At 48.9% G+C, this 23545-nt stretch overlaps 1 protein-coding gene across 1 annotated transcript in view; it reads left to right on the forward strand.

Annotated features, from left to right (window-relative positions):
* The first annotated feature begins 2863 nt into the window (after nt 1-2863).
* LOC122388287 (ragulator complex protein LAMTOR2-like) overlaps nt 2864-23545 on the forward strand; it is a 70308-nt gene continuing 49626 nt past the window's right edge. The window contains exons 1-2 of the mRNA XM_043379239.1: nt 2864-3017; nt 9325-9499. Of these exons, the coding sequence (XP_043235174.1) occupies nt 9402-9499 (98 nt within the window). The 5' untranslated portion in view covers nt 2864-3017; nt 9325-9401. The remainder of the gene's footprint in view (nt 3018-9324; nt 9500-23545) is intronic.

The following is a 23545-nucleotide window of genomic DNA, read 5'->3' on the forward strand; positions in this document are numbered from 1 at the left end:
TAGAGGAGCAGCTATACGAAAAATCAGCCTTCTACCTCTAAAAATGTTTAGTGCAGAGGCCAGAGCAGAAAGACTACGCTAGACAAGACTCTAGAGGCTACTCTAGAGGCTAGACAGAAAGACTGTGCGGGTGAGGCTTAACACCCCACATTGGGGTGCTAAGGGTCGGGACAGTGATGAAAAATAATAAAAAATAATATGCAGGTAAATATTTAGGTATATGTCAAGTTTAGGTCCTAACTACAATTGTGACGCTATTGATGTGAATATGTAACAGCAAAATTGTAGGTTTTAGGTTAGGTTAGGTTGTAGGTTTTAGGCTGTAGGTAGGTAGGTTTGTATGAAAAATATGAAAAATTTATCAATGAACTCTGCTTAGGACTTAAACTTGACATTTACCTATATTTTTACAACTTAAATCAAATGTAGCAGGCATGTAAAGCACCAAATTCCACATAAAATGCTGACAATTTGATGCTTCTATTCTTGAGTTATATAACAAAAAACCTCAAAACTGTCCCTTAACACCCTGTTTTATGGTACTTTTTTATTTGTTTAAGAAATTTTGTCTGAATGGATGAATGGGTGGCTATGGGCCCGGGTGCCCCGCTAAGCAGAGCTTGTTGCGAATGACACCACGGACCCACCACCCCACCTTGCCAGCGTCCGGTTCACCGGTGATAATTTGGATCGAAAGTTTAACGTGCCGCAGGTAGATGGCGGCACGGTCCTCCCGGGTCTAGAGTGGCCCTCTCTCGCCAGTTGCCAGCTGGCTTAATATAGGAATGCAGGTCAAACGACGTGGAGCTTCCCGGCCGCGAACTCGCTACGACCGAGTTAGGAGACGGACGCCTTATCCACTAGGCCACTGGGAGGACAAATTACTTTTGATTATTAAATCTCGAAAAACTAGCTACTTTTGCCTTGTAAAAGTAGCTAGGCAAAAGTAGAACTACCTACCTTTGACTAGTAAATCTCAAAAGACTCGCTACTTTTGCCTTGTACCATTTAACAAATTTGATTTAGACGAAGGTCTGCGACCAACATATCATCAATTCATCAATAAATAATTATATTGATTCATTTTGTCCTTTTCCGAGGAGAAGGTCATATATTCTAATGATACTTCCTACATTTCTAATTTCTCATGTAATTCAAGTCTTTTTTCAGAGTCTTTCTTTTGGCCTGCCCCCACCGGCCACCGCCCTGCCCCCCGTTTAAACGGCTCCAGCTGATTACGTAAGACTTCTTGATCACCTACCTACCTCAACGGGAAATCGGTAGCATGCAATCGACCAAAGAAAACGTGATATTACGAGCAGAAAACGGCATAGGTACATGGAATTTGCTCAAAGCTTACCTTAACTAGGAACACCTGCTAGAAAAGGGGACGTCCCACGCCTGTCTGGATCACGGGGTACTGGGCAAGTACCAAGGCAAGTACAGGGCCCTGTTTCACCGGTGATAGCAGCAAGCTGCTATCACGTTTCGCGAGCTGACGTCATGTCGTGACGCCATACTGTTGTCGTAATGGGTAGTTCCGGCGCACGATTGCCGCGACCTTGGCGGCGGCATTAAGTGACGTATGAGCCTAAAAGTAAGAGTTTACGCAGTCATGATAGTATATATATTTTTGATATATATTTTTTCAATATGATGTATTTAAAAGAAGTTGGGTTTAGGAAAAATTTTGACATTAACTTCGAACATTTAGCTGATGACGTAAAACAATATTGCGGCAATCGTGCGCCAGAATTGCCCCTTACGTCAGCAGTATGACGTCATCACATTACGTCAGCTCGCGCAATTTGATAGTAGCTTGCTGCTATCACCGGTGAAACAGGGCCCTGGGGCCTTGGACGTTCATAAAGTTGGCTTCCAATTCGGATTCGGATGGGCCTTGGGGGGTACTGGGGGGACTTACGGGCCCTGTTTCAGCGGTGATAGCAGCACGCCGCTATCAAATTGCGCGAGCTGACGTAATGTGATGACGTCATACTGCTGACGTAAGGGGCAATTCTGGCGCACGATTGCCGCAATATTGTTTTACGTCATCAGCTAAATGTTTGAAGTTAATGTCCAAATTTTTCCTAAACCCAACTTCTTTTAAATACATCATATTGAAAAAATATATATCAAAAATATATTTACTATCATGACTGCGTAAACTCTTACTTTTAGGCTCATACGTCACTTAATGCCGCCGCCAAGGTCGCGGCAATCGTGCGCCGGAACTACCCATTACGACAACAGTATGGCGTCACGACATGACGTCAGCTCGCGAAACGTGATAGCAGCTTGCTGCTATCACCGGTGAAACAGGGCCACGAAAAGTGGTGAATTTTGACGTTTGTGGAGGATTGTCGACGAACTCTTGTTCCGCGAGCAGTACTTACACGCTAGCGGAAAATCCACCAATCAGCGCTCGGCAGTACTCGACGATGATTGGCCCAGTGCTCGTGACAAAATTGCGGGGGAACGCAGTGTTATTATCTATGATGGATCCCACTGAACTCTATTATCGGGGTTACATGTAGTTTTCTATTGCCTTGGGTTACATGAGCACAGTAAATACGTATTTAGCCGCTAGGAACTACCCATTACGACAACAGTATGGCGTCACGACATGACGTCAGCTCGCGAAACGTGATAGCAGCTTGCTGCTATCACCGGTGAAACAGGGCCCAGGTTTACGAGGGCCTTCTTTACGGCTACCGGCCATGGATGAAGAATCCATCCCCGCGTTCGATGTCTCTCGGACGGCGAAGATTCTACGCCGTCCGGCCAATCACGTTCCACAACCGCAGCCGAGCCCCCGCTGACCTTGGACGCGATTGGCCGGACGACGTAGAATCTTCGTCGTCCGGGAGACATCGAACGCGGGGCATGTACCGGCACACTCTAGGAGTGTGATTGTTGCAAGGATTTTTTGACGCTTGGGCCAGTTCACAGTTGCTACACGTCTACACGTCCTATACCACATCATCATCATCATAATCATCGAGTGGCGGGACTGGGTGAGTTTATTTCATAAGTTTTTTTTCACAGAGTCACAGGAATTATTTTATTGCTGGAGCTATCAATTGCATATGCAGTGTCAACTGTCATGACTATGCATAATTTATGTTTATTTTATTTATTGACACTCTAAATGGCATAATTAATTCATAATTACAGTGTCCCAATATAACATTTTGGCTTGGGTTTTGGATAGAAAATTCCTCAACTAAAAGGAGATGAGAGTGGAACAGTGGTGTATCCAGGATCTTGAAAAGGGGGAGGCCAAACCTGCTGAAGGGGCTCCACCCTTACCTTAGGGCGTAGGTGTAGGAACGTTTTCGAAAGTGGGGGGGGGGCAGGCTCCCAGAGGCACAAAACCTCACCTACCCCCAAAATCCATTTTCTCCTCGGATTTCGGACACTTTATTTTCGCAAGCATGCTCAAATTGGAAAAAAAACGTGACAAAAAAATCAACCAAAATCTCGGGGAGACTCCCGTCCAGAAATTGAATCTCATGGACGCGTCCCCCTGGCCTCCGCAGCCGCGTTGGCACCAGGAGCGGATCCAGGAAAACTCCAAGGGGAGGGTCATGAATCGAATAAGTGCCCCTACCTAGTACCTATACCCAAAATTAAAACCTCAACTGATTTCGGCCACTTAATTTTGGTGTTGCCCTATTTTCATTTTTTATTTGTTTTTGCCCTGGCAGGCCTGTGGTGCCCCTGGTGGGCCTGTGGTGCCCCTGCTAGGCCGCAGGTGCCCCTGGCATGTTTGTGGTGCCCCTGAAAGGACTGTGGTGCTCCTTACGAGTCTGAAGTGCCAGCGACAGGCCCATGGTGCCTCTGCGAGGCCGGTGGTGCCCCTGCGAGGCCGTGGTGCCTCTGCTAGGCCGCTGGTGCCCCTGGGCCCTGACAGGACTGTGGTGCTCCTGACAAGCCTGAAGTGTCCCCGACAGGCACGTGATGCCCCTGACAGTCCCAAGGTGCCCCTGCGAGGCCAGTGGGTGCCCCTGGCAAGCCTGTGGTGCCCCTGGCAGGTCTGTGGTGTCCCTGGCAGACCTGTGGTGCCCCTGCTAGGCTTCTGGTGCCCCTGGCAAGCCTGTGGCGCTCCTGAAGGGACTGTGGTGCCCCTGCCCCTGGGCCCTGACAAGCCAGAGGGGTGTTCACGGGCACCGCACACTGCTGCGTGCGGTGTGTGCAGTGCGTCCAGCAGGCGTGGGGGTAGGGGATGGGTAGGCGGTTCTGACGTCACGGCTGCGTGCGGTGGACGGTCCGCTGTGGCCAGTCCCGACCGGCCACAGCGATCGCTGTGTGCGGTGACGGAAAGCTGACGTAGGGACGAAGTGGGCGGAGCTTCGAGGCTGTGTGCGGTCCGACCGCACACAGGGCCCGTGAACAGCCCTCTGAGGTGCCCCTGACAGGTCCGTGGTGCCCTTGACAGGCCCAAGGTGCCCCTGCGAGGTCGGTGGTGCCCCTGGAAGGCCTTTGGTGCCCCTGGAAGACCTGTGGTGCCCCTGACAGGTCTGTGATGCCCCTGGCAGACCAGTGGTGCTCTTGCTAGGCCGATGGTGCTCCTGACAGACCGGTGGTGCCCCTGTCAGGCCTGTGGTGCCCCTGATAGGTTGGTGGTGCCCCTGGTAGGCCTGTGGTGCCCCCGGGCCCCAAGGGGACATGACCCATGTGACCCCACCTTGGATCCGCCAGTGGTTGGCATGGCACCCATGCAAATTCCAGAAGCATCCAAAAACATTTTTTATTACGAGCGAGCGTGGAACGTGAGAAGTGAAAAGTCAGCAAAATGTGTGTGTGTGTGTGGGGGGGGGGGGGGGCAGTTAACATTGCTGGCCCCCATTCGAAAGTGGGGGACCATTGCCCCCTGCCCTCCTGTTCCTACGCCTATGCCAGTAACCGATCAACTAATGCAAGGCAGCCTAACATAAATTGTTAGTTTACGCCGTTTACGCATTCTGCTGCGCCAGTATTGTCTCTCTTTGCAGCGCGCGCTGCCCCTAAGCTGCCACTTATTGCTTCTGACAAAGTTACCTTTCATTGGGTGGAGGAAAATTGCACTCAATAACGATGAAGCACAAATGGAAATCTTCATGGAAGGGCAGGCCCGAGAACCGTCAAGTTTGTTCTACGGGGTGACTACAAATACATTAAAAAGTTCGGCAAAAAGTGGGGGGGGGACCAGTGAACATTACTGCCCCCCCCCCACAATGAAAAGTGTGTGTGTGTGTGGGGGGGGGGGCACCGGCCCCCCCGCCCCTGTTCCTACACCTATGCCTTAGGCCAGGGGCACCAGTGGTAGCATACCTACTTAACCCGCACCCTGCTGGGGGGGGGGGGGTTGAACACCCCTCCCCTGCTGTGGTTTTTGCACACCTTATCATAATCAATTCTACAGTAGCTGCGGAACACCTTCAATTAAGGGGGGGCACTGCCGACTTTTGGTCCCATTCTTTCCATGCAACGCCCATAGCGCTAATGTTAAAATGCCAAAATCAAAGAAGGGCACGGTGCCCCGGTGCCCTCCCCGTTCCGCTGCCTATGATGAAGGTCCCGCAATACGTTATGTCAGCCTCTGAGAAAGCCATGCAGGGCCCTGCCAAGCCGACATCTGAAAATCTTCTCCTCAGACCTGTGCCTGCCTCACCGCCCGGCCCCACCCCGACGTCTAGGGGTTTGACGCCTAGGTATTTATCAGGACCCCACACCGGTCCATGATGGCTCCAAACTGACACCTGAGGCTCCTGCATCGGCTTTTGAGGGGCCCACCGACCTCTGATAGCCACCACGCAGGCCTCAAAAGACCATGTCGATTGTCGATATCTAAACCCCGAAGTCTTGGAAGGCCTGTGCTCTATGCAGATTCTTGAGGGCTTTACGTGGGCTTGTAAATATCCCAAACTGGCTCTAGCCTAGCTTGACCGCGCCCCGCAGAGCAGGGCCCCAGGCTTTCCAGTTTTACGCCCCTGAGGGGTGTTTGAATATTCCCTTCTAACCTGACTCCAGGGTCACGTAGCGACAAGTGCGGCGGTAGGCGGCTTTCTAAAGAGCGTCGAAAATCATGGAGAAATTAATTCAGTCATATTGCAGTTCAGACCAAAGCACACGTCATCATGTTCATGGAAGGAAAGGTTTCGCCTATTTCGACACTCAAGGACATAAAAAGCTATAGCGCGCTGAAAGTGGGTTCGATAGCTCTCTAACTCGTGCAATCCGCCATGGGGGGGGGGGGGGGCGTATCGGCCAAACCCGATCATAATTTAAGACGGCTAGAAAGACGAGAAAAGCAACGGATAGCTATACGTAGGATGCTTCAGAATCGTAGAGGTCATTTTTCGATTAGGTCATCGCTGATGTCATTGAAGATGAAATTATGATAAAATTATGATAAACACAAAGACAAGATTACGACGAAAAAATTCTTGTTTTTATATTTTCCACAAATAACCGTATAACTCGTGCACCAAAGAGCTAGAGCCTTGCGGAACAACTCATTCGATAGGCCTTTCAAAACGCCTTCGCTTTTAAGATTTGACCTCAATGCCTCATGTCAATGGTTTGGCAACAGAGTAGAGGGTAAAACCGGCAAAACCATCTAAATAGTCGCATTTTACCAAAACAGTTTTGCTAAGAATTTTTGCAAGGACTTTGGTGATAAAAACTATGAGACATTTACTTTGTCATCATTCTCTTGTTAACACGCATCGAATGAGCTACCTATAATTTCACATAAAAAGTTCAACTTCAAAATGTGACCGCAGATCAAGGTCATGCCCTTACTTGAGAAGTTCATGATGGTCATCAACCGATCCTTATGGATGATTAACACCTTCAAGACAATGTCATAACTCTACCTCGTCTCCTATATCAAAAGTAAGAGTCGAAAAACTGATGTTGAGCTCTTTTAAAAGCCTTTTGACCTAGCCCGACCCTTTGAGTGGCCGCTGGCCATCACTTGCACGCTGTCTATCAAATATGGACAGAATGGTCGTGTTTGTGTAAATATGCTGTTGTTTTTTACGTGCCTCTTCAGATCAAGAGATATTTATTTGTCCTTTTCCCCGATTTGGCTGGTAAGGATGACAATGATCTGACCTTTCGTTGTTGGTAAGGGGCCCCCATTTGATTGAGGGGGGCCCACTTTGCTGGGGGGCCCATCGCGAACGTCTCTCACCCCCGTCGCCAGAGTTCTGGCTGCGCCACTGAGCATGCAGATAGGTCCCAACCGTATTGCCCACCCAGTTAAGCTGTTATCCGAGGCCCTGACATAAAATCTCTCGTGCAGAGGTAGCTTCCCCCCAAGAGAGTGCATCTAGTCCAGAGAGGGTCTCCTGTGAAAGCGCGCTTCCTGTCTCTAGTTCAGACTGGTGTTCGATTCACACGTGATTGAATCGATTGGATTGAATCAAACAAAATTTGTTGAATCAAAAAGGTTTGATTTACCGTCAGGGCTGTTCGATTCACAAGCCATGATTGAATCAAACGCATTTGGAATCAGGGTTGATTGAATAATGATTCATGAACTAAAAAAATGAGGTTATCATAGCTCATTTTCAACAATACTGCTAAGTTATAATAATTGTATGACAACAAAAAGAACACAACGAATATAATACTATCCCTGAATCAGGGATATTTTTGATTAAATCGAAAAAAGAATCGTTCAATAAGTTTTTGGCTGAATCAAACGTGAATCATTCCCTTTTTATTCTCTGAATCAAAATAAATCGATTCACCAATTTTTCTGCACGAATCGAACAGTGATTAAATCGAAAAATTGAAATGAATCAATGTTTGAATCAATCCAAAAAATGTGAATCAATAACCAGTGTGCTCTTGTCGAGGAAGGGTCTCTTGTATAGAGGGGGTCTCTCATCCAGAGAGGGTCACTTGCCAGATGGTGCGTACTGGCTCCTGGCTAGATAAGGCCTCTTATGTAGAAGGGGCCTGATATCCAGAGAGGACCTCCTGCCAGAGGGAAATTTTTATCCAGAGAGGGCCTCCTACCTAGGGAGCGTCCCCTACTAGAAAGAAGGGGCTCCTGGCTCCAGCCCAGATAGGGCCTCCTCTTATGCAGAGAGAACATCCCACCCAGAGAGGGCCTCATGTCCAGAGAGTGTTTCCTGCCGGGGGGGGGGGGGGGGCATCGAGGCTGTTGCCCAGATAGGGCCTCTTGTGAAGAGGGGCCTCCTATCCAGCGAGGGCCTCTTGCCCAGCGAAGGTCTCCTTCTAGAGGGGATCCAGAGAGAGTCCTGCCAGAAGGGGCCTCTTGTTGAGATGGAGCCTTCCATCAAGAGAGGGCCTCCTGCCCATAAAGGGTGTCGTGCAAGAGGCCAGAGGGGCCTCCTGACTCCTGTCCAGAGAGGGCCTCTGTGCAGAGGAAGCCTCGGGGTCTCCTGTCAATAGAGGAGCTCCTGCATGATGGGGCCTCCTGGCTCTTGCCGAGCTAGGACATTTTGTGCAGAGGGGCCTCCTGACTGCTGCCGAGATATTTCCTCTTGTGCAGAGAGAGCCTCCCATCCAGAGAGGACCTCCTGCAAGAGGACAGAGGGGCCTCCTGACTCCGGCCCAGAGAGGGCCCCTGCGTCGAGGAAACCTCGGGGCCTCCTGCCCAGTAAAAGATCTGCCAAAGGAGGCCTCCTGGCTCCCACCTAGATAGGGCCCTCTGTGCATAAGGGAGCCTCCCATCCAGAGGGGCCTCCAAAGCAGAAAAGGTCTCCTGACAGAGGGGACCTCCTGCTTCCTGCCCAGAAAGGGCCTCCTGTGCAGAGCGAGCCTCGGGGCCTCCTGCTCATGAAGGATCTCCTGCCAGAGGGGGCCTCTTGATTCCTGCCCAGATAGGGCCTCCTGTGAGAAGGTGCCTCACATCCAGAAGGGGCCTCCTGTGCATTAAAAGTCCCCTGCCAGAGGGGGCCTCCTGCCCATCAACCGTCGCCTACCAGAGTGGGCCTCCTGACGCCTACCCAGAAAGGGCCTCCTGTGCAGAGCGAGCCTCGGGGGCCTCCTGTCCATGAATGATCTCCTGCCAGAGGGGGCCTCTTGATTTCTGCCCAGATAGGGCCTCCTGTGAGAAGGTGCCTCACATCCAGAAGGGGCCTCCTGCCGATCAAGGGTCGCCTACCAGAGCGGGCCTCCTGGCTTCTGCCCAGATAGTGCATCTTGTGCAGAATTAAAGTAGGTCAGGCAGGAAAGGCAAGTAAGAGTATCCGAAGTGGTGCTCAGGGAGCCTCCTAAAAATGCCCGAGCGGGGGGGGGGCGAGACCCCCCCCCCTCCTTGGGTGCGCCACTGAACTGATTCTATTTTTGCTTTTTCAGGCTGTTGGGGTGGCGCGGCGCGGTCTCTGGGGTATTGCCGGCGCCGCCCCGCCGAACGCTGTCAGGCCGCCGCGGCGATGAACGACTCGGCGCCGCCGGCAGTGCAGATGCTGAAGCCCAAGGTGGTCTCCGAGGTGCTGGGACAGGCCGTCACCGACGGAGTGACAGGCGCCATGTGAGTCCTTTCAGTCTGCTCCGGTGGCTGGCATCCCGAGCCTCCGCGTGCTCCACACGACCGACTAAAATCAACATTACGGATGACGTCATTGGGGCGCAGGTGGTCGGCTCGGTCGCCAGGCCTTCGCGCCAAGTTGTAGCGTAAGCATAGAATTGGACGGTTGATTTACCTGGAGTTTGAGAGTTGTTCCTCTCCATTTCCTTTAACCTTCGCCCCAGTGGATGGGGGGGGGGGGGCATATGTTACCACCCTGTCGCGTTTTTTGCGTGTAAATAAAAAACCGCGGCGCGCCGCTTAGCGTAGCTTTTTGTACATCAATTTTGGACAATGTGTGAAATTTTTTACTTCAGGTTGTCAGGTCAGGTCACCAGGTCAAGTTAACTGACCAAGCCTAAAAAGGTTTGCAATCATGTCCAGCCTGCAGTGTCTGTCAGAAAGGTTTCAAACTTAGTGGATTGCATGATGTTATGGGCGCCTACAATTTGTATATCTCGGATTTTTTATATCCGTGACCTAAGGTCAGGTCAGTGGCGTGACCTTACTATAAGGCAATGAAGAAAAATGGAAATGCCTCTAGATCCGTGTATACGCATAGGAACAGTCCAAATATTTCAGAATCACAATTATTTGGACCACCCGTGACGACCAAGGTGTGTTTTTTGCTGATAGCCTCTAGAAAGGTCATCTTAGGTCATTTGAGGCTACAAATAGATTTTTGCCAATAACTCTCGATTGGAAAGAGATAGGACGCTGGGGATGGCCTCATTGTGTTTGTCTTGTTGAGACGCATCGAATGATATGCAACATGACCTTTTCCGGTCAGGTCATGACCTTGACCTGAGGTCAAATTCTTAAGTTGACCTGCAAGGTCAAATTATAGTTCATTCGACGCGTCTCGTCGAGAGGAACACGATTCTGGCAAAAGAAATGTTGTGACTTTTTTTAGTCAAAACTTATTGTCGAAAAACACATTTCGTAAAAACATCTATTTTTGGAGTCTTTGCCCTCTGGAGGCTAAACTGTTGACCTGAGGTCAATCTTGATGATGACCTTATCAAAAGAAGAGTTCAAAAGCTATCAATTGCTTTTCCATGCGTTTTTCTAGCTATCATAGTTCCTGAGATAAATGCATGTTTTCTCAGAAATATAATGACATTGGCAAATTTTGACCTTTGATGACCTCCAGTGACCTCAATATTGCTCTAAGATGAAAATGACCTAAATACTTTCAAACGTACGCATTAGAGTTGCAAAGTTTTCCCAATGGGCTGCTACCGGCACCGCCCCGCCCCACAAAAATTTTCTAGGATACCGGCATGCTACCACACCCCAAGCAAAAAAACCGCCAAATTACCGGCATACAAAAAAACCTGCATTCTTGATTCTGGCTTACCCCTACATGAGATGCCACATTTTGGCAATTTCAGTAACCGCCCCACCCAGCAGCCACCCATTGTCCAACCAAAACTACCAGCAGCCTGATTTTGGCTGAGTTCGCCCCACAAATACCACAATTTTGAAACTCAATTCTAGTCTACAGCTGTTAAAATATCACCTGTAATCAAAAAGTTATTGCCTACAAAAAACATAAGCACATTCATCAAAAAAGCAAGGACAAAAAGAACTTGAATTACTGAAATGTGTTTCTGAAGATTGCACAGTGAGCAGCAATCACATTTAGGTACCACAAGCGTTCTTATTTTCCACATTCTCCTAAAATGTTGCATGTACCAACCAAATAATGAACTATAGATAGTCACAAATCACAATATAAAAAAACTACAGATTCGGCCATGTTCCTAACTGAGGAAGCGAGATCAACATTGGCTTTTTCCTATCCGCCAAGGCCATCCTATCAGCCAGGTTACAGGACAATTTGCCGAACTGCATTTTGCCGAATGTTTATTCGCCGAATGTCAATATGTCGAATGCATTTTGCCGACGTGTCTTTTTGCCGACGTGTCAAAAGGGCGAAGTGCTAAAAGTCGAAATGCAATTTGCCGACGTGCAATAAATCGAAATGTCAATTTGCCGAAATGTAATTTGCCGAAATGTCAATTTGCCGAAAAGTCAATTAGTCGAAATGTCAATTCGCCGAAATGCTAATTTGCCGAAATGCTAATTAGTCGAAATGTAAATTTGCCGAAGTGTCAATTAGTCGAAATGTCAATTTACCGAAAAGTCAATTAGTCGAAAATCGAAATGTCAATTTGCCGAAATGCCAATTAGCCGAAATTAACCTAACCTAACATAACCTAACCTAACCTGACCCGTAAGTATTAACTTTAGGACCGACTCGCTTTTCAAAGGTAAAGAAACCCACTTACATGTCACCAAAGTATAAGAAAAACATAACCAAACCTTACCTTACCTGACCTACTGATTTTGGCCTACCCGTGGATAAGGAAGAAGATACTCACCTGAATAGATTGCAGACAATGATAAGTCAATTATTTTTAGGCTAAGTGGTTGTGCATCAGGCTTCAGGCCGAAGGCCTGAAGCCAGATACACAACAATTTAACCCTCACCGGACCTACTGGTTTTTTACATACGCGCCGGCCGAGGTGGTAATTGCTGAAAGGCGATTTGCCGAATGTCATTTTGCCGAATGCATTTCGCCGAATGTCATTTTGCCGATGTGCTTTTTGCCGACGTGTCAAAAAGTCGAAATGCCATTTGCCGACATGCCTTTTTGCCGAAGTGCCTATTTGCCGAAATGCTTATTAGTCGTTTCCCCCCTGGTGGGGCTGGCGCGTCGCGGAAAAAAAACGAGCGTGTGCGCCGTTACGAGACGCAGAGATTGATACCCGATTTTAAGGTCCTACGTCAGCCGGTGACCTCTGAGGTCAGGTCAAGTGCCCCAAGGTACAGTTCAGTTTTTGGCGAATAACTTCGCCACAAAGGGCCACAGGGCCGCGATTTTGGCAGCATCGTGTTTGCCTTGCTTAGGCGCGTCAAATGATATAATTTTTGTTTGGGTCAGGTCAACTTAGGGTGTTGACCTCAGGTCACGGTCAGGTCAGCACCCCCAGGTCATGAAATTGGTGGAAAGAAGTCATGTCGCATATCATTCGATTTGGCAGGTCTTCCTGAGTCCATTGGTGGCTTTCCCGACTCGCTAGCTCAATTTGCTCGGGAGTTATTGACGAAAAACTAATATGACCTTGATGACGTCATAAATGACGTAACGCAAGGTCAACATTGCAAAAGTTACGCATCTAACCTTGCAAGGAAGGCGTCAAATCACGATTATGTGTGCTTGAGATAGTTAGAGGTCGTTCCCGGCGCCAGAATAGCAGTTTTCATTTTTCTTCTTGACTTATAATGGTGAGGTCACGAAAATGACCTGACCTTAAATAAACTTTAGGAAAATCTGAGATATACAAGCTGTGAGACTCGCAATGGATATTAGGTCCTGCATGTTTCGTTTCCCTGTGAAAGCTCCTCTGGCCGTGAGGGCGTTGCGAAGCTGCGACATCTGAAGACCGTGCAGAGGTTCACTTATGACATCATAGGTCGGTGACCTGACCTGACTCGAAAATGCGGTTGGTGTAAAAAGATCCGGCTTGAATCAAAGGTCAGCTATGCCAAGTTTCAGCTCTCTATCGCCAGAGCGTTCGGAGCTATCGCAAAAAAACCCTATGGGGGTGCCGCGCCGCCCCCTCGGCCGGCGAGGGTTAACCTAAGAATATTTGACTTACCTTTGCCTGTTATCTCTCCTAAGGCATTGCCTTCGGCACTGCACTGCTTCGCCACGAATAATTTGATGTTTATTTCCACATGGTATTGGTGCTTTTAAACTTGCTTGTGCCATGAAATCAGGAGGTCAAAGGATACCTATCATGTGATTTGCTTTTTACTTGGGGATTGCACCAAAAGTAAATTGGTGATCGGTCCTAAGTAAATAAACACCACCTAACCTAACCTAACCTAACCTAGGTTTGCAGATTGACATTTCGGCAAAGTTATATTTAAACTAATTGACATTTCGGCAAACTGCCAATTCGACAGATTGACATTTCGGCAAATTGACATTTTGGCAAATTGACATTTCGGCAAATTGACCTTTCGGCAAATTGACATTTCAGCAAATTCACATTTCGGCAAGTTGACATTTCGGCAAATTGACATTTCGGCAAATTCACATTTCGGCAAATTTACATTTCGACTAATTGACATTTCGACTAATCGACATTTCGGCAAATCGCATCTCGGCAAATTTACATTTCGACTAATGAGCATTTCGGCAAATTGGCATTTCGGCAAAAAGGCATGTCGGCAAATGGCATTTCGACTTTTAGCATTTCGACTTTTTGACACGTCGGCAAAAAGCACATCGGCAAAATGACATTCGGTGAAATGCATTCGGCAAAATGACATTCGGTAAATCGCCTTTCGGCAATTTGTCCGGACACCATCAGCCATGGCTTGCTGGCTCGTGAGTAAGATACGAATCATGTAAAAATATGTGTTAATAACTCACTTGTCCTGAGAAGTCACCAAATAATATGTATAAAAACGATATAATATCCTCCCCTATCTCAAACGCGGGAACAAACACAAGGTTATCGATTTCGAAACAGATGCGCCATAACACAGTTTTTAACCAGCTGATTAACCCTCGCCCGTATAGGGGGGGGGGGGGTCGAACGGACCCCCCCCCATGGTTTTTCGCGAATAACTCGCGTAAAAAGCGGCCGATCGCGACGAAACTTTCAGTACCCTCGCGTTCATCAATTTCACATCTACCCTGAAAATTTCATGACCCTGACCCAAATGACCTTTGACCTGTGACCTACTTTTCGAGACCATGTTTTGCTGGAATCGCGATTCGGCGTATGTCGGCTCGCATTAGCCGCGCGTTTGCAGTCTTTTCGTGGTTTCAAGCGTTCAAACATGTGATATGATGTTGCCCCCATGCACTAGGGTGGGTGTCAAGGTCACCTGAAGGTCAGGTCAGGTCATTGACCTTTGATGACCTCGGTTCACTTTTTCGAGTTTTACATGTTTCTAGGCCAGTTTTTGGAGCTGAATTCGAATTTAGCAACCATATGAACATTTACGAAGTAGTTTTGGTGCCTTCGTAACATGTTACGAAGCTGTCAGAGGCGGTTGCCACCTACTACGAATACCCTTACTGGTTGACCTGACCTGACCTGACCCGACCTGGCCTAAATACATGAAGACATCATCTGTGATCAAAACTAATATGATATTCGTGATCAGCACCCCGAAAAACCCCATAGCAGCCACACTTTACGACGTACTATCAGGTCCCGATTTTCCCGCCTTTGGGGTCATTGACCTGACCTGCAAGGTCAACCAATGACCTAGGACCTTAAAATTGGGTATCATCGGCTTCCTCTCGTCACGGGCAACACGCTCGTTTTTTCCGCGAAGCTCTAGCTCGATCAGGGGCGAAACGGCAAGGGGGGGGGGGTCCAACGGACCCCCCTTATACGTTCGCGGCTGGAAAAACACCAATACGGGCGAGGGTTAAAACACTGCAAAAAAGGTTTTAGGACTGCAAACTTCTGCCTCGTGAATGATTTTATTGATAAAAATCATCCAACACGATATTGAATTCCAATGAAATCAACACTGTGAGTGTTATTCACTACAAGAAAATTGATTTCTCTTGAGTGATTCAACCAAAAGGGCATATGAATAAATATTACGTCATCAGCTTACATCCTTTCTTTAGGGGACAGAGGATCTTAAAAGTCAATCCTTGGTTGCCTTTGCGCCACATTGCGCCACTTTTTTGTATTCATTTCGTCTGCATGTTGTGTTTTCTTGTAAAGATAAGACAAAATGCCAGTTTATTTCATTTTCATTTAATTTTGGGACCAAAGTTAGGCTCAGAGCTACCTAACACCTGCCTTTTCAGCTGGATTTTCAGTGTCAAATTCTTTGTAGAGTATCTCAGACCACATCTCAGGACTCAAGGCCAGTTTCCAAACAATGTGTTTTGTGTTTTGATTCTGCCTTTTGCCTAGGGAATGTTGCCATGAACATTAATTTATTTTAGTTATTGTATTATGCCTATTACCTACCACTAGACTTACTAATTGGTTGTGCTTTTGCAACATGAATGAGTATTCTTTGTCTAGACCATAGTAGATTCTTGACAATTCTAATTAGAGCCAAACCTGTGAAATGCTGAGGTTCATGTGTTACCCCTACCCTTGGCAATGGAACTTCTACCACAAAATGTATTTTGCAGTGGCTAAGATTGCTGTTATTACAATTCAATAGCCTCTTAGTGTCCAAAGTCTGAATCATATGCTGATATTTTTTTTGTGCAAAATCAAAAATACCGGCATGCTACCGGCAAGACATGCCAGATACCACGAAAAAACCTGCGGTAGTGAAAAATTACCGGCATGCCGGTAGTGCGGTAGGGAAATTTTGCAACTCTAGTACGCATTGAGAGCTATCAACTGCTTTTTACCGCGTCTTTCTAGCCCTCTTAGATTTTTAGTTAGAGGTGGGTGGTAACATATGCCCCCCCCCCCCCCACTAGGGCGAAGTTGGCTGAGACCGCCACTGGGGCGCGGGTTAACCCGGCAGGCGGTGGACCTCCCGGCCACCTTCCGCGCGGTGGGGGGGGGGGGCATTTTTTGCTTCCCCCGTATCTCCGAAACTACTGGACGGATCAGTAAAATTCAAACGGCGTTCGACAGCCCTGTCAAATTTGTTGAGGGAAACCAAATTTCATTGACCTCGAAGTCACCGATGACGTCACAGGTCAGGTCAAAGATAAAATGTTTCACCGTTCACGGGGCTTCTAGGGAAAGCGCTATAACACCGAGTAAAACGCATTTTGTCGAAAATCAGCGATAGAGAGTTGTACATATGTTGCTATTAGAGGTCACTGGTCATACCAGGTCAGGTCACAGGTCAGGTCACCAAAGGTCACCAAGGGTCACCACATAAACCCAACTTTACTAAGGTTGTGCGATGCATGTTTCATGGCCAGTTTTTCATTTCCAACTCAATGGTGTTGGTTATACGACCATCAGGTACGGTTTAGGTCACTTTCTGGTGGAGGTCAGGTCAAGGTCAGGTCAAAAAGGTCAAATTTCAAAGTTGATATTTTTGCATAAAATGGGTATTGATTCGATGCAGCTCGTCACGGTGAGTCTAATGGTGGTCTTTGATTTGCGCTACGAGGTCTAGAATTGCTAAAAATTCTCGGATTCTCGGCTCCGCCGCCGCCGAGAAAAGACGTGCTCGTGTGTGCTCGTGACCTGCCGGACTCGGTAGGCGACTACCGGCGGTCACATGACATCGAACGGCGGTCAAGGTCAGCCGCCTGCGACGCGGTCGCGGGCGGCCTGGGTGCGGTCGGCGGAGACTGAGGAGCTGAAGGACTCCATCGTGGAAGCGGTTGTGGCCCGACTCATGCAGTCCGGCCTGGTGGTGCCGACGGCCGTGACTCCGGCGGCGGCGGCGGCGGGCGCGGCGGCGGCGTCGGGGGCGGCTACGGAGGCGGTACCGGACGCAGTCGCCGTGAAGGTCGAGTACGACGAGGAGGAGGAGGTCGGCGTCCCGCCTCCGTCGCGGCGTCGGCTCTGGCTGGAGGAGCTGAGAGCTCAGCTCAACGCGTCTCCTCATCTCGGCGTGCGGGAGCGGGAGGAGGCCAGGAGCCTGCTCATTATCGGAGACACGGCCGGCCCGCCCCCTGAGCACCGTTCCTGGTACTGGGGGCGGGTCCGGCTTTTTCTGATCGTTGCGCATCACGGCTGGGCGGCGGCAGTGCGTGACTCACGCGGCTCTGAGATGGAGAGGCTCGGCATCCGTCTGAGCCCCGCCGCCGCCCTGCCGCCCCCCTTGGCGCGCCCGGTCGCCCCGCCGGCCTCCGGGGGGCGGGGGCGGCCCTCTCGCCCGTCCGGACTGCGCGCCCCGTCCGGGGGGGGGGGGGGCGGCGTCGGCGGCCGCACCGCGGCGCAAGAATTAGGGCGGTGCTGCGGGCGGCGTTCGGGGCGACGGTTCCGGTGCCCCTTTCCGGCCCCTCGCCGCCTGCGACATCTCCGGAGCCGATCTCGGCCGGGGACGGCGCCCCGGCAGCCCTGCCGGGGCAGAGTACTGTAGCTGATGGCGATCCCGAGGACATCTGTCGGCGACTCCTTCAACTGTTGGTGACTGAGGACGGCGGCGCGCCGGTGTCGCCGTGGGCGGCGTCGGCGCCGGCTGGCGACGCGGCGCTGCCGGTGGCCGGCGACGGACGGTGGGGGGCGGTGCCGGAGGATCTGCTGCCGGTTGGCGGCTCGCCGCTCGGTTTCGTCGGCTCGCGTCGGCTGCCGGTGGGCGGCGGCTCACGGGTGCGGCCTCCGCTTCGAGTGAGAGTGGACCCTGACGTTTTTTCAGCGCACCCTCGCGTGCGTAGCGTTCTCAGCCGGGGCCTGAAGGTACGCGTGCCGGCTACGGTGCCGGCTGTGTGGCGGCCGACGCAGGTGTCGCCATTAATGACTCAGGCAGTGGCGGACTTTGTGGAGGCTGGTGTTCTGGCGCCTGGACGGCCGAGGGCTTGCTATAGACTTTTTGCAGTTCCAAAGACGCCTGGTGTGGCCCGCGCCGTTTACGACCTCTCTGTGCTGACGCCGTACATGCCGCGCCGTCAATGTAAGCTACCGTGTGTCGAGAGGGCCCTTCAGGCGGCCGCTGAGGGCTACCGTTTTGCGATAAAGCTCGATTTGAGGGACGGCTACTACCATATTCCGTTGTCTCCGGCGGCGTCCGTTTATTTTGGTGTCCTATACAAGTCAAAAACGTATGTTTTTCGAAAACTGCCGATGGGGTTGAGTACAGCCGCTAACGAGATGCAGTGGTTCACGTGCGCTACAGTTAAAGTCATACAGGAGCGATTTCCCGGTGTTATTGGTCTAGTTTATTTGGACGACTTTTTATTCATGTCTCGCTGTGCCTCACATTTGTCGGGTATTGCTGATTTTCTTGTCAATATAGGTTTTCAGTTGAACTATGCCAAGTCGATTTTGTCGCCTGTTTCCAGACTTGTTTATTTGGGTGTTGAGATCGATCTCAATGCCGGTTGCACGCACGTGGCGCCCGACACCCTGTGTCAGCTGCGCGATGCGCTGTCCGTGTGTAGCGAGCAGTGGCCTGTTTTGTGGCGTCAACGTCTGGCGGGATATTTGAATTTTGTCAGGCCATGTATAAAGATTCCTCTGGAATTAGTGCGCGCGGTTCATGACGTAGACCGTCGAAGTTGCATTGCGTCATTGCCATTTATTACTGATTCGTCACCGCTGACGGCCGCCGATTTGTTCAATTGTCGCGAGGTTCATGAGCGTGCCGTCTATGTCGACGCGACACCTGACTGCATTGGCATCGTTCAACAGGGCTGTTTACCCGTCTCTATTAATTTGTCTGTGTCGCTTCCTATTTATCTTGCCGAATATTTGGCTGCGCTAACGGCTATTTTGTCTCGTGATATGTATCGCACAGTTTTGTATTCGGATAATTTAGGAGTTGTTTTTAATTTACATAAGGGTCGGTGTCCGCGTCCGTGGCTGGCGATTTTATTTTTTGTGTTTAAATCGCGCGCATTTTCTGTTCAATATGTTCCCAGCCATGTGAACCCCGCCGACGCAGCGTCACGTGGTTTCCCACTGCCTGCCGCAGTGCGGTAGTGGGTCGGCCAATAGTGGGTTGAGCTGCGCGCGCAGCTCCCCGCCACTCGTGTCGGCCAATGACAGGCCGGGTAGCTGGTTGGACATGTCATGTTAGCATGGGTATCAGTTACAATACAGATTCTCGGCTCCGCCGCCGCCGAGAAAAAATTGAAAATTTGACGTCATCAATTTTAAACAGTTTTTTTCGCTATAACTTGGCCAAAAACAGGTGTATCGATCTCAAATTTGGTATGTAGATAGAAGGCGGTAGGGACTATCCCATATCTTCCGTTTTTTTCGAAATTAAAAAAAACGTTTTGGATTTTTCGGCTATTATATTCAAAAAAACATTTTTTTTTGGGGGGGGGGTCAAAATCCAAAAATTATAAAAATCCGAGATAGCAGTTTTGTAGCCCTCTAAATTCTACACCTTTTATGTCCTAAACATTTTTCTGTATCTCTAAAGCTGTAGGCCTGACAGCTCTTCTCGCGAAACCTTTTTTGGGTCGAAAATGGCAGAAATGACGTCAGTTGACGTCACTCTGACGTCATTAGCGTTCAACCTATCATAGCCTTTGGAAAAAGTTTTGGTCACAATGTGCAATAGCTATTCACGGGAGGGTACTGAAAGTTTGGTGACGATCGGCGCGGCGGTTCTCGAGATATATCGAAAAAAAAAAACTAAAGGATGGGGGTGGGGGTGGGGGAAATGCCCCCCCCCCCACCGCCTGGAAGGTTAAGGGTTCATGATAGGAGCATAATGGCGTATTGTGCGCTGGGCACGTCCCTCGCCGAGGAGCAGCCCCTGACCGGTGAGACCGGTGTGGGCCGCCTGTGTGCTGTAAACTAGTGTCAACAAATTGACCACGGTCACAAATATCGCACCACTTTGCACCCAGCCAACATTTTGGGATGGCCTAGTTCAAAGATCGGCTAAGAGGCGTAAGAGCCTAGGAAATGAATTTACCGTTGGCATTCAGTAATATATGTGTCGCAGGCATCAGGTGAAATCCGGCATTTCTTGAAATGTCCAGGCTTTACGTGGAAAGCCTAGGCTTTTCATGAAATGCCGGAGTTCATCCCATGTTTGGGTTGCATTGTTTGGCGCTGGCTCAGCACCAAACCTAAACAACAACACCTAACCCGACCTTACCTAATGTAACCTAACCTTATCTAACCAATTTACTTTTCACATAACACGTAAGGCTAGGTCTAATGGTTTGATATGCTATGTAGGTGCAAGCAGGTTCAAAGTTACCTGTTCTTACTTACCTGAACAGTCAGCACACCAAAATCCGTTTTACAAAAGAGATCGAAAATAATGGCTGTCTGTCATTTCTTGACCTGAACGTAGTGCGTCGAAACAACCGCCTTCTGATGTCCGTTTTCCGAAAGCCCACTTTTACAGGCTTGGGATTGAGCTTTTTCAGTTTTATCCCACAAACCGTCAAAAGGGCAATAGTTTATTCGGCTGTGACTCGTGCCTTCCGCCTTTGCTCCAATTACAAATTGATTGATATAGAGCTGAACTTCATCAGAGATTTCTTCCAAAAGAACGGCTAACCCAAGCAGTTTATTGAAACAATTATCCGGACAGTGCTCGACAAGATGTTCAATAAGCGCAGTATGACTGCACCAACAGTTCCAAAGTTGGAGAAGTATTTTGTCCTCCCATATCTAGGTAAGGGTTCGATCAATATGCAAAATGAGCTAACTGAGATGTTTAAGAAGTTTTACCCATACCTAAGCCCCAAGATAGTTCTCAGGAATAGATTTACCATTGGAAGTCTCTTTAAATTCAAAGACAATGTCCCTATGTGCATCCGCTCTGGTGTAGTGTACCAGTTTCGTTGTTCCTCGTGCGAGGAATCGTACATAGGTTCCACCTATGTACGCTTGTACACCAGGGTATGTGAACATAAGGGCATTTCTGACCGCACTGGTAATATTCTAACAACTCCAAAACAATCGTCCATTCGCGATCACAGTCACACATGTGACACCCCTGTCTCCTTCAACGATTTCACCATTTTAGGCAGCGAGCCATCACATTCTCTCAGGATCTTGGAATCACTTTTCATCCATCAACTGAAGCCAAGGCTTAATGGCACAACATCGGCATATCCCCTGTCTGTTGTCAGGTAACCTTGCTTACAATGTGTAGCTCTTCATGTTATTGACCTTTTATCGATCGCGCCCTGTAGGACCACATGTATGTTTAGCGTGTGCACCAACTGTATATGTGTGTATTTATTATTGTGCTGTTTGTCCGTTACCACTGACACTTGTGAAGTGTACCACTGATGATGTTTCTTGTATGAAACGAAACCGGTTTGGAATGAACGAACATTTACGATATAATAGTTTATATCAAACTCTTTCCCAACAATATTGAGACAAATATCAGGCGGTTCACAATCGTTTTATATTTTTTGGACGTCATTTAACGGTTCTTTTTCTTGTTTTTAATAATGCCTACATGGCGTTCCCATATTTGGGTTTATCGTTCCCAAACATGGGAACGAAAATGCGTTCCCGAAAATGGGTACGCTTGACCATAGTTCCGCCTACTGAACTGCTGTCAGCTGTACCAATGTGAGTAAATGACCATATAAAAGGTCGTACAAGCCGATGGGACTGGGCGGTTCAATACACACCGTCTTACGCATTTCATTTTCGTTATTACCTAAGGCTGCTTGACGTTTTTGGCTTTCAAGCATTTAAGACATTTTTGTCGTCTCGGGTTCAATAAGATTACCTCCAACTCGTGGGAATCTGCACTTCAAGGCAACTAACAGACCACACCCACGTGTGTCATAATGCTGAGCGATGGCGTTCACTCGGCTTGCTCCTAACTTACGATAATTCTCTCGCTAGATGGCAGGCCTGATCCCAATGTCGCGGATCCCAATGTTAATTTACGAGACACCAATCCAATGCCTATACTTATTATAGGTCAATGCCCTCAATTCTGGATTTTTCCGCCCTCGACCTTCGGTCTCGTGCGGAAAACTCAACCAATGCCTCGGTCCTGAATGAAGCATTTTACCGGCCCCGTGTGATATTACATATTACTGTATGCCTGGCCTATTCAAATACATTAGCTAGAGGGGTGTGGTAATAACTGGTGTAAGCAAATTGACCACGGTCAAAAATGCATTACCAGAATGCACTTAAGCCAACATTTAGGGATGGTCTCGTTCCTAAGTCGGCTAAGAGCTTCGGTCCAGAACATAAATTTATCGTTGGCATACCGTAAAATACATTGCAAACTCGGGCGGTGATAAATTTTCAAGACCTCAGTCCTTTCTGATTTTTTAACCCTCGCATGTGTGCGGCGTTTGCCAGCTTCTAATGTGTAGGGGGGGGGGGGTCGGTTGGACCCCCCCTTGCCGTTTGGCCCCTGATCAAGCTAGAGCTTCGCGGAAAAAACGAGCGTGTTGCCCGTGACGAGAGGAAGCCGATGATACCCAATTTTAAGGTCCTAGGTCATTGGTTGACCTTCCAGGTCAGGTCAATGACTCAAAGTCGGGAAAATCGGGACCTGTTAGAAATTCATAAAGTGTGGCTGCTAAGGGGTTTTTCGTGGTGCTGATCACGAATATCGTGTTAGTTTTGATCACAGATGATGTCTTGAAGCATTTAGACCAGGTCGGGTCAGGTCAGGTCAGGTCAACCAGTAGGCGTCGTGACGGGTATTCGTAGTACGTGTCAACCGCCTCCGACAGCTTCGTAACATGTTACGAAGTCACCAAAACTACTTCGTAAATGTTCAAATGGTTGCTAAATTCGAATTCAGCTCCAAAAACTAGCCTAGAAACATGTAAAACTCGAAAAAGTGACCCGAGGTCACCCGAGGTCACCAAAGGTCAATGACCTGACCTGACCTTCAGGTGACCTTGACACACACGGGAGTAACATCAAATCACATGTTTGAACGTTTGAAACCACGAAAAGCTTGCAAACACGCGGCTAGTGCGAGCCGACATACGCGAAATCGCGATTCCGGCCAAACATGGTCTCGGAAAAGAGGTCACAGGTCAAAGGTCATTTGGGTCAGGGTCATGAAATTTTCAGGGTAGGTGTAAAATTGATCAATGCGAGGGTACTGAAAGTTTTGTCGCGATCGGCCGCTTTTTACGCGAGTTATTCGCGAAAAACCATGGGGGGGGGGTCCATCCGACCCCCCCCCCCTACACATGCGAGGGTTAACTCTGCGTCCCGCTTCGTTCGAAAATCCAGTAAGGAACTCGGTCTTGAAAATTTATTTACCTACACCGACCTCGTCCAGCATGATATAGAACTTCTGTGACGTATGGCGTGTGTCCCTGGTGTTCGTTTAATGAATATGTTGCCGTAGTGTTGCACAAAAAATGTATTATCTGAGGCCAGTTTTACCAAAAC

The sequence above is a fragment of the Amphibalanus amphitrite genome, unplaced genomic scaffold (assembly GCF_019059575.1).
Source record: "Amphibalanus amphitrite isolate SeventyFive unplaced genomic scaffold, NRLGWU_Aamphi_draft 000316F_arrow, whole genome shotgun sequence".
NCBI lineage: Eukaryota > Metazoa > Arthropoda > Thecostraca > Balanomorpha > Balanidae > Amphibalanus > Amphibalanus amphitrite.